The sequence below is a fragment of the Euprymna scolopes genome, chromosome 19, assembly GCF_053919585.1.
Source record: "Euprymna scolopes isolate OS-2025 chromosome 19, ASM5391958v1, whole genome shotgun sequence".
Classification (NCBI taxonomy): domain Eukaryota; kingdom Metazoa; phylum Mollusca; class Cephalopoda; order Sepiida; family Sepiolidae; genus Euprymna; species Euprymna scolopes.
The window spans coordinates 70,928,722-70,941,221 of NC_136500.1; the positions used below are offsets into that span (position 1 = coordinate 70,928,722).

Sequence of the window (12,500 nt, forward strand, 5' to 3'; positions counted from 1 at the left end):
GATTCCATATATATTGTTATAGAGTCAATTCTCTATCGATTATTATATAGTATACTAGCAGTTCAGCTCGGCTTTGCTCAGGCCCTATTTACTCTTCATAACTTTATGTATAAATATATATTAAAAAGTTTGACTCATGTCCGGGTAACTTACATCTAAAATTTCAAGTGTTTAGACCCAAAATTGAAGGAGGAGTTTGGTAGAGTCTGCATAGGTCAACTCTTTTAACTTTAACCTCTTGGCAGCCAAATTTTCTTCCAAAAACTGATTAAAAAGCTTGCTGCATGCCGGAATATCCTTTATGTAAAATTTCAAATGTTTAGACCCAAAATTGGTTGAATAGTCTGCTAGAGACCGCAAAGGTAAAATCTTTTAAACTTTGACACCTCGGCTACGAAATTTTTGCCCCAAAACTGATTAAAAAGCTTGCCCTATGTCTGAATACACTTTATGTAAAATTTCAAATGTTTAGACCAAAAATTACCTGAGTAATTTGGTAGAGACCGCAGACGTCAATTTTTTTTTAACTTTGACCCCAATTTTGACTCCTAAACATTTATTGTTTTGAGCTCAAATCATATTAAAAAATTAGATCCACGTCCAAGTAACCTACATCTAAAATTTCAAGTATTTAGACTAAAAATTGGCGGAGGAGTTTGGTAGAGTTTTCAAAGGTCAAATCTTTGAATTTTGACCCCTTGACACCCAAATTTCTTGCCGAAAACGGATTTAAAAGATTTTCCCAAATCTCAATACCCCTTATGTCAAATCTCGAGTCTGTAGACTGAAGATTAACAGAGTAGCTTGGTAGGGTAATGTACACACACAGACAGACAATTTCACTTTATATATATATATATATATATATATATATATATATATATATATATATATATATAGGTGTATTTCAATATGCTAATGCTTCGATATTGCAATGATCAAACGTTAGATACTTAGCAAAAGTACACTTTTATTTATTACTCATTACAGAAGAGAAATCATTAAAAAATATATAATTAAAAAAGGAAAGAAAATATCGCAATTGGTTTGGACGTAATAACGTGGAATCTTTTGCACTATTTTCGGCTCTGATGCCATCAACGCCAAATTGACTCCAAAAGAAGATCTTTTTTCAACCTTTTTGAGCTGAAATGTAATTTCGATGAGTTTATTTGAATTTCATGGCCATTTTTAAAATTTTATTTAATCATTTTTTTTACGTTGAACAAAAAAAAAGTGACGAATTGATAAAACAAATATTTTAAATAATTAAACATTGATGAAGAAATGAGTTATAATTGGAGGGGGTAGAAAGAGGGGGGGGTTCTGATTTCAGATTTCCAGTGAGCACATCTTTAAAAGTCTTTATTTGCTTTGCGGAATCAAATATTTTTCTCTTCATGCTCAACAAAATATAGAATATATACTTTTCTTTTTTACATTTTGCACGGTATTGCAGTTATTTTTTTTTAAATGGAAATTGCTCCAGATGTAATTGAAAAACAGGATATATATATATATATATATATATATATATATAGGTGTGTGTTGAGGAAAAAAAAAGAACAATGGTAGTAGGCAAGCAGGCTCGAACCCATAACGCAAAGGCGAAAAAGAAAGTGCAAGGAAACCTGACATCTTCTTTAAATATAAAAGGGAAAATGTATGTATGTATGTGTGTATGTGTGTATGTATGTATGTATGTGTTGGCTTTTTCTGTGTGTCCACAAAAGGCTTTTTTCAGAGAAGCGGTCGCTCGCTTCACAACTTTTAAAAACTTTTTATATCACATATAAATCGTAATATCTCACAGTTAACAACGAAGCTCGCCTGTCTATTTAATTTGCTCGATTTCAGGAAGATAAATATTCAACATTTGTCGCTCGCCGCATGTGGGTTAGTCTTTTTCCTATAACATCTTGGGAGGGAAAAAAAGCGTTCAGCAGTAAATGAAATCTCGCAATCAAACTTGACCTCATTAACTCATTAAAACGGGCACCTGCTAAATCCAAGTAATTAAATAAATTCAAACGTGTTTCCGTTAGCATGTCGCGGTGGGGCAATGGTTAACGTCGCACGTTTTTTTTTTTTTCACACTTTAATTTACAACTTTGCCTCAAGGGTTCAGGTTCGATCCTCATACTTACTTTTTAACCCCCCCCCACACCTCGAAACACCCGGGAAACGCCGGGTACCCCTCGCTAGTCTATATATATATATATAAGCGAAAATGTATGTATGTATGTTTGTGTGTATGTTTGGATGTCTGCTAAAAACTTTCAACAGACGCGACGAAAATTCACAAACTCAGTATCACATCGAAGCTCCATCCTTTGCTCGAAAAATATCGGAAAATTGGCCAAAAACGTTAACTTTTTCACCCCGAAATCAACAATTTTCGACAAGGAGGGGGGGTCAACAAAAACGGTCCTCTCGTGACAATGACCGATTCTACGCATGCGTCAGATGACGTCGTGACCTGATTTACTTTAAATAGTTGAAAAACCGAACAAACGTAATGTACGTCTCTTTAGCTCAGTTGGTTAAGGCCTTGGTTCATTATCTAAACATTTTGGGTTCGAATCGTGGTGTGAGATGAGTGTTTTTTCGATTTTTTAAATTTAAATATTGAATCAGTGTTATTTAAGCTATTTTTCACGTAACGTTCGTTTTTCTGTTTTTTTTTTTTTTTTTTTTTTTTTTACTTCGCTTATTCTTAGGGACACCCAAAAACACCCGGGTACCCACCGACTTTTAAAATTTTAATATCGAAACAGGCTTATTTAAGCCATTTTTCACGTGTTCTTTTTTCTGTTTTCATGGTTCGTTTGACTTACGTTAGTTTTTTTTATGTGTTTTTCCCCGCTTAAGTGTTAACGTTGTTTTCTCTTTTACTTCGCTTATAACAAACAAACCTACGTCGTCGTCATCGTCGTCGTCATAACGCTCGACGACTTCCGGCCGCGCACCTGTCAATTTCGTTCTTAAATAAATTCAAACATCTTTCACTAACTCATTCTGGCTGGCCGATTTTATTTTCAAATTTCGCCTCAGGGATTTGGGTTCGATCCTACCCCCCCCCCCGAGTTCTTTTTTATTTAACACCACACACACCTACAAACACCCGGGCAACGCCGGGTACCCCGCTAGTATACATTAAAACTGAAAAAAAAAAAAAAAACTGACGATATTTATGATTATTACTACATAATATTTTTCAAATCTTTTTTTTTTCGTTTCTTCTTTTTTTCTTACCCCTACTCTATGACGCGACCGGAAGTTCGGAACGTTGAAATTAGTAAAGTCATTTCAATTGATATAATGACTTGCAAAAATAATGATGAACCCCCCCCCCCCAAAAAAAAACGACATTCCTTGTAGAAAAGTGCCCAGTAAAGGGTGAAGAATTAATGTTTTTGGCTAGTTTTTCGATATTTGTCGTCTGAAAGGTTAAACTTCAAAACGATACCAATCTCGTGAAAATTCGTCGCCTCTGTCGAAAGTTTTAGGCAGATATACATACATGCATACATTTAAACAGACAGGTGAGATGGATATTATAGATTATATTGGACCCAATATATAGTTATGATTTAATAAGTGAAAAACAAAATGACTCGTGTACTACCACCGAGAATCGAAACCAAAACGTTCAGCTTACGATTTACTTTTTCCTTTGACGTTAATGGCTGTACCATGAAGACATATTTACTACAAGGCTTAAAATTAAAACATGAACTAATAGTTATTACATCACACCGTGCATATTTGTAATGCTGTCGTTCGACCTTCATCTGAGAAATTTCATATTATAATTTTCACACTGTTGCATCGATTACCCCCGGCTAAAACCCAAATATAAAGTTTCGCACAGGTTTGAATATCCTATATATTAAGTTTCCTGTCTGTAAATCAAAAACTGATGGAAGAGTTTGGTAGGCAAATTTTTTTAACAAAAATATATACGTATGCATATATATATATGTATGGAAAGAGGTTTGTGTTTACCATAATTTTTTTACGCAAATATTACGTAAGTATAAATCATGTAGAATATCCGCATGAATATAATTACACGTTATGGTTAACTAAAGAAGATCATCCCATTGGAAAATCGGAAAAACAACTAATAAGGAATTAATTAAAATGAATGTTCAAAAGAATATACAAATTAGCTGAATCTTTTGCAGATAAATGCAACTCAACGACAACTTTTTAAATAAACCGAAAAAAAGTTTTTTAATATGAATACCAATACATAAAAAAACACAAATCTATAGGAGTATAGAAGATATGTATATACATTATTATTATTACATAATATTTTTCAAATCTTTTTTTTTCGTTTTTTATTCTTCCAGGGTAGTGAAATCTCGATGATATGCTGATTACAATAGAATCATGGGAAACAAGTTCTGTGGACCTCTTCTGAAGAAGAACTATCGGCACGAAAGTTATCCATGGCACATAAGAAAAGATTCTCATTTATTAAGGTAAGCAAACCTATTTTATCGCTCGGTATATATGCATGCGCGATTTCAAATGGAATGAACCTTTCGGATTAAGAAATATCGGTTTCGTTTGTATTATGGCGTATCAACCTCTTTTATGCCACACAGTGCCAAAGAATAATCGTGTGAAAGAGAAAGTGGCGAATGAAAGATACTTAGCCATGACGGACTACTGCGACAGATTAGAAAAGAATGGTCAAATGAATGTCATCAATTGCTGTTATTTACTTCCTTCCCAATGCTGGAAGTGTTAGAAATTTTTTTTTTATTTCTAAGGCGCCTCTCTTTTCTTGGTTCCTTGTTATCCGAACAACTTGGTTAATTTTGAGAAAGAATAACACAATAAAATTCTTGTATTTAAAATGACGTATATTTACAAGTAAAGGTTAAAGTTTCCAAAACAGTTGTTCTTTAGGAGTTTCTGTTTGTTGCAGAAAAAGAGAGTAATTTCTGAGAAGTGCTCGCTGTTAATCTTTTTTTTTTCTTTTTTATTGTTGCAAGCAACTCCAAGTAATAGTGGGTAATTTGCATAAGTGGCTTTATGCAAATTACCTTACAAAGTTTGAGTACAAATAATTCTAACAGAAGACATGACCCAAGACCGGAAACCATTGAGAGTCAAGCCAGCGCTCATAAAGTAGGAGCACGCTGGCATTTTAAAAACTGCCTGGGCAACTCCGTCAGCATTCCCCAGTCAGGTCACCTCAGGCAGTAGGCAATAAACACTCTATTCTAAAGTCAGGAGGAAAAGCCTGGGAGGGTGGGCCACCTAGGACTAATCAGAATGATTGCCTTAGCTCACCAGATAAAAGGCGACCGAAATGACCCCATTTTTGTGGGACTGATTGTCAAATGATTGGAAGAAATGACCAAGTGAATGGCATGAATCGCTGCGTATAACGTATTAGATGTACCTGTATATATTGTCTGGGTAAGTCCATTAATTCCTGAAATAGTTATATTAGCTTACTTCATGAAAGATAGGGACCACCAGCACCATGACTACCACTTTACGTCTACTTTCAAAATGAGCCTTAAGTCAACACAAAAGATCCTAACTTGTTTATGCTTTTATAGTAGAAGATAAAGAAACAGAAATTCAAATCAAAAATAATTTTTTTTTTTTAAATAAAAATGAAGCATCATGAAATATGAAAAAAAAAAAAAAAAAAAAAAAAAAAGCAATGTGTCCAGGCCAAGATTTTTTGGTTGTTTGAAATGGGCGGGGATTTATTTGTAAATCTTCTATCTATAAATTCAAAGCACGTTTTTCTTTTCTTTGGGTTTTTTTTTTTTTTTCTTTTTTAGTTTTGAGTCTGTTGGTGGCATACTGCCTAGGGAATGTTTTTTGTTTAATTTTAGGAGGAGAGGTTATAATTTATGATGGCCACCAGCCAGCTAAAGAAGAAATGGATGAATATCTGTATGAGAAACAGTTGGAGAAAAAAAAAAAAGATAAAAGTCAACAAAGGGAGATAAATCAAGTGCAACAAACAAGGGAGTTGGCAGAGAAAAACGGACTGAAATACTGTAGGACTTTAAAAGCCCACTGGACATCAGCTCGCTTGACAAGTTGAAAACCGAACAAAATCCCACCATAACAGTTTAGCCTCCAGTAAAAGTCCAGAATAGTTAACACTTCATAATTCGCAAATCTCAAAACAACAGCATAATTTATATCAAACACATTAGAATTAAATTCTCCTCCCTAACTACCCAAGTTTTCACGTTTTTACTGTTATTGTGTGATGTTGATTTACTCTATTTCCTGAATAGATGGACTCTTCCAGACATTATATATAGAGTTATGATGATGTGTTGTGTCAGTTATTCGTGGCAATCCAATATTTACTTCTCTCCCACTGCGTGATGGAGCACTCTGGCCCTGCAAAAATAAGTCTGAGTAGCCCCGTCAGTATTTCCCGCTCGAGGGCGCCTTAGACAACAAGCAATAAACTTGCTCCTCCCGGGAGGCAAAGCTTGGGAGGATGGACCATTAGAGCTACACAGAACATTTTGTATCAGTTCGACAACAAAAAAGGCCATCAACTTATGTGTACTATTAAAGTTCACTGACCAGTAGTTTCCACTCAAGGTCGGAAAGTGGGAAATCATAGCCACAGTATCGGATGTAGACTTTCTGTAACATGCGATTCTGTATTTCTGTAAGTACACCATTATGTTGTTTTAATTAAATCAGCTCTTCAAGGTCACAACAACGTTTTATTTCACATTTTTATTTTCACAAAAATCATTCAGTAAAAAATGTCGACAGATCTTGGCAGGCATTAAATGGTGAATGTTGTAAATGCAGTTTGGTAAAACCCCAGTTTAGTGGCCTGAACATTATACAATGAAAATTTCGTGTACAAGCAATAAATATTGTTTTATTTTGCTTTTGTTAAATTTTAATAAGTGAAGAACGTTTTTGAGTAAAAACCTCTGGTATTTTTTCATTTTATTTCCGCCTCAATATTCACCTTTAAAATGACGACTTTTATAAGGTTCTCAAGTATGCTGAAAACGAATATCACATTTAAATTTGGGGTAAACAAGTAGTTTTCTGAATATTAAGACATTTTTTATCCAAACTGATCCTATGTTTATATTGGTAGTCATGTTTTTTTTTCATGTTTTTTCCAAGTGAAAGTACTAATACTCATGCATGTTACAAAACATCCCATCCTCCGTATGTTAAGAATGGTGAATGTCATTTACATTTATTAAGCAATAGATTGGAAAAATGTCTTAATATCAAGAAAACTATTTGTCTGCCTTAAATTTGAATGTGATATTCGTTTGCAGCATACCCTACAACCAGTAAAAGTTTTCACTTTAAAATCAGTGTTAAAGTGGAAAGAAAGTAAAAATTTACCATATATCTTTAGTATAATTTTAAGAACAACGCACTTGAAATGTGTACAAATGCCGAAATAATCATGATAAAAAACAATGGAGTCTTCATAGAAACGGAAGTAAACCCCGATTTTAAAATATCTACACATTTCAATTGTGTTCTTCTTAAGATTACATGCGTAATACTAAATAGATATTAACTCAAAATGGTTCCTCATTTACTAATATTAACAAAAACAAATAAAAAACAATGTTTATCACCTATACACAATGTTTATAGCATCATGTTAAGGCCATTAAACTGTGGTTTTACCAAAATTCATGTCTTAATAGCGTCACATATTTATTTGAAAAAAATGTAAATAAACATATTTATTTGAAAAAATGTTAATAATAATTTATTTAAAAAATATAAATAAACATATGTCTTTAAAAAAACGTAAATACACATATTTATTTTAAAAACACGTTAATAAACATATTTATTTACAAATGTAAATAAACATATTTATTTGAAAAATCTTAATAAACATATTAATTTGAAAAAATGTACACAAACATATTTATTTGGAAAAATATAAATGAATATATTTATTTGAAAAAAAAAATGTATATAAACATATCTATTTGAAAAATATGTAAATAAACATATTTATTTGACAAAAATGTCAATAAACATATTTCTTTGTAAAAATGTTATTAAACATATTTATTTGAAAAAATATAAATAAACATATTTATTTCCAAAAATATAAAAAACATATTTATTTGAAAAATGTTAATCAACATATTTATTTCAAAAATTTAAATAAACATATTTATTTGAAAAATGTTAATGAACATATTTATTTGAAAAATATAAATGAATATATTTATTTGAAAAAAATGTAAACTAACATATTTATTAAAAAATGTTAATAAACGTTTCCATTTGAAAAATGTTAATAAAGATATTTATTTAAAAATATAAATAAACATTTATTTGAAAAATGTTAATGAACATATTTATTTGAAAAATGTTAATAAACATATTTATTTTAAAAATATAAATGAACATATTAATTTGAAAAAATGTTAATAAACAAATTAATTTGAAAAATGTTAATAAATATATTTATTTGAAAAGGTTAATAAATATATTTATTTGAAAAATGTTAATAAATATATTTATTTGAAAAATGTTAATAAAATATTTATTTAAAAAATGTTAATAAAATATTTATTTAAAAAATGTTAATAAACAAATTTACTTGAAAAATGTTAATAAACATTCATTTGAAAAATGTTAATAAAAATATTTATTTGAAAAATATAAATAAACATATTTATTTGAAAAATGTTCACAAACATATTTATTTAAAAAATGTTAATAAACAAATTAATTTGAAAAATGTTAATAAATATATTTATTTGAAAATGTTAATAAACATATGTATTTAAAAATATTAATAAACAAATTTATTTAAAAATATGTTAATAAACATTTATTTGAAAAATGTTAATAAACATTTATTTGAAAAATGTTAATAAACATATTTATTTGAAAAATATAAATAAACATATTTATTTGAAAAATGTTCACAAACATATTTATTTAAAAATGTTAATAAACATATTTATTTGAAAAAATATAAATATAGTTATTTGAAAAATGTTAATAAACATATTTATTTGAAAAAATGATAATAAACATATTTATTTGAAAAAAGGATAATAAACATATTTATTTGAAAAAATGTAAACAAACATTTATTTAAAAAAATGTAAATAGACATATTTATTTGAAAATATGTAAATAAACATATTTATTTAAAAAAATGTTAATAAGCATATTTATTTGAAAGATGTCAACAAACATATTTATTTAAAAAATGTTAATTAACATATTTATTTAAAAATGTTAATAAACAAATTTATTTAAAAATGTTAATAAGCATATTATTTGAAAAATGGTAATAAACAAATATATTTAAAAATGTTAATAAAGTTATTTATTTGAAAAATGGTAATAAACATATTTATTTGAAAAATGTTAATAAACATATCTATTTGAAAAAATTTAAACAAACATTTTTATTTTGAAAAAATGTAAATAAATATTTATTTGTAAATATGTAAATAAGCATATTTATTAAAAAAATGTAAATAAACATATTTACTTTAAAAAACGTTAATAAACATATTTATTTTAAAAATTTAAATAAACATATTTGAAAAAATGTAAATAAACATATTTATTAAAAAATTGAAATAAACATATTTACTTTAAAAAACGTTAATAAACATATTTATTTTAAAAATTTAAATAAACATATTTGAAAAAATGTAAATAAATATATTTATTTGAAAAAACGTAAATAAACATATTCGAAAAATGCAAATAAAATTTGTAAATAAACATATTTATTTAACAAATTGTAAATAAACATATTTATTTAACAAATTGTAAATAAACATATTTATTTGAAAAATGTAAATAAACATATTCGAAAAATGCAAATAAACATATTTATTTAAAAAATGTAAATAAACATATTTAATGTAAAAAACATTTATTTGAAAATCGTAAATAAACATATCTATTTAAAAAATGTAAATAATCATATTTATTTAAAAAACTTTGAATAAAGATGTTCATTTTAAAAATGGTAATTAACAGATTTATTTGAAAAAAATGTAGATGAACATATTTATTTTGAAAAAAATATAAATAAACATATCTGTTTGAAAAAAAAAACAATGTAAAACAACATTTATTTAAAAAATGTCAATAAACATATATATTCGAAAAAATATAAATAAAGATATTACTTGGAAAAATGTAAACAAACATATTCGTTTGAAAAAATGTAAGTAAACATATTTATTATAAAAATGCAAATAAACATACTTATTTGGAAAAATGTAAATAAACATGTTTATTTGTAAACAAAATATAAGTAAACATTTGTTTAAAAAATGTATATAAACGTATTTATTTTTAAAAATGTGAACTAATTTATTGAAAAAAATGTAAATACACATATGTGTTTAAAAAATGTAAATAAACATATTTTTTGATAAAATGTAAATGAGGATATTTGAAAAATTTAAATAAACCTATTTAATAGAAAAATGTTTATAAACAGATTTATTTAAAAAATATAAATTAACTAATCAAATATTTTTTAATGTCTCTGTAAGCAGTTAGAGAAAGTTGGAACACTCTTTTTTATCAGGATAGTCATCTAATTTACGTACGTGTAAATTAGATGGCAAAATTATCTCTATATACGAAGTAAGAATACTTCTGTATAATAATAATAATAATAATAATAATAATAATGATAATGATAATAATAATAACGACAACAACAACAACAACAACAACAATAAAAAGAAGAAGAATCTCTTCTTAAGAGAGAGTTCATAGTTTATAAATTATAGAATGAAATCACACACACACACACACACACACACACACACACACGTATATATATATTATATATATATATAGTATATATATATTATATATATTATGTATATATATTATATATCTATATATATATACATATATATATATATTATATGTCTATATGTATATTTTATTTCCTTATATAATATATACCAATCCTTATTTAAGAAGTTCAGTGTAATTGCATAGAAATATAATGAATAAATGACAAAAGACTATATTCCAAAGTTCATGATGTTGACCATCTTATAATTTATTCCCTTAATTCAGTTGACATTTACAATTCTTGACAGTATCTGTTTCGTATCACGATATCATAATTAAGTGATTGATTTTGTGCTGTGAAACAAATACTGTCAAGTATTGTAAATGTCAACTGAATTAAAGGAATAAATTATTAGATGGTCAACATCATGAACTTTGGAATATAATCTTTTGTTAGTTATTCACTCTCTCTCTCTCTCTCTCTCTCTCTCTCTCTATGTGTATATATATATATATATATATATATATATATATATATATATATATATATTAAGTAATGTGATTGATAATTTAAAATTTAAAAAACAAATTATAATTAAATTAAAAATCAGTTTCACAAGAAGGAACAACAACAAAATCAATTATCTGTATGATCGTTTCGGAAAACCGTGTTTTTATTGTGGTAGACATCAAGTTACGGACAATAATTATTACATATAGTTTTTTAATAAACAAGGTCTCCTCATCAGCAAATTTTAAAGGGTTTTTATTAAATCTAAAAGACACCATAAATAAACCTAGCATTAAAAGTAATGCAGATGTATCTGAAAAAATTGAAATAAAAGGTCTGGATTTAAAATTGATAAGAAAATTAATATGGGTTAGAGATAGAAAAGAAATAGAGTAAAATATAAATTTGAATTGAAATTATAAATTTGCTTTAAGTACAACATTACAAATATATACATGCATATATATGAAAAAATAGACACATACATGCATATACATAGATATACAGGTATATACATAAAAATATAGGTACAAAAATTTACCTTTTAGTTTTTCGCCTTTTGAAATCAGGAACTATGGTTAAAATACTCATATGTGATGTTTGCTATAGCTTTTCACCTTATTGAATGATGAATTTTAAAAGGGGGACGCCCGTGCAATAAATTATTTCCGTTAGCGTACTTTTGATTTAAAGACGCCACGGTTTATATTTCGAATGTTGCTTGTATAATTGCATAATGCAAGGGGGGATAATTAGTCATATTTTCTTTAATAAAAGGGCGCAAGGGGGATAATTAGTCTAACTTAATTTATTAAAAAAAAAAATTGTAATCTATTTTTACTAATAAGTAATTTTTAATGATTTAAGGTGGTTTATATTTATTAAATTTAAACCAACGTTTATGACTACATGTGAATATTAGTTCCTGTCTTGAATTTAATAGGGTGGTTGCATTTTTTATATCTTCATATTTTAAAATTTTTAGGGTCTCTTTTGTACATAGTGCACAGAATTTATCTCCTGGTTTATACGGTTTGCAAGACTCAATTACTCGCCATATGCTTGCAAAGAACTGTTCCACATTAAAACATACGATAAAACTCTGTAATTCGCGAAAATTTATTTTTATTTAAATTACTAGCGGGATATGTGGAAATTCCACAGCGGACTCTTTCATATTGAT

At 27.5% G+C, this 12,500-nt stretch overlaps 1 protein-coding gene across 2 annotated transcripts in view; it reads left to right on the top strand.

Moving 5' to 3' along the window:
• Positions 1 to 12,500, top strand: part of LOC145303664 (uncharacterized) — a 1,499,272-nt gene that overhangs the window by 682,175 nt on the left and 804,597 nt on the right. For both annotated transcript variants that reach the window (XM_080145262.1, XM_080145263.1), the window contains exon 4: positions 4,362 to 4,493. In XM_080145262.1, coding sequence (XP_080001388.1) covers positions 4,402 to 4,493 — 92 coding nt within the window. In that variant the 5' untranslated portion in view covers positions 4,362 to 4,401. The remainder of the gene's footprint in view (positions 1 to 4,361; positions 4,494 to 12,500) is intronic.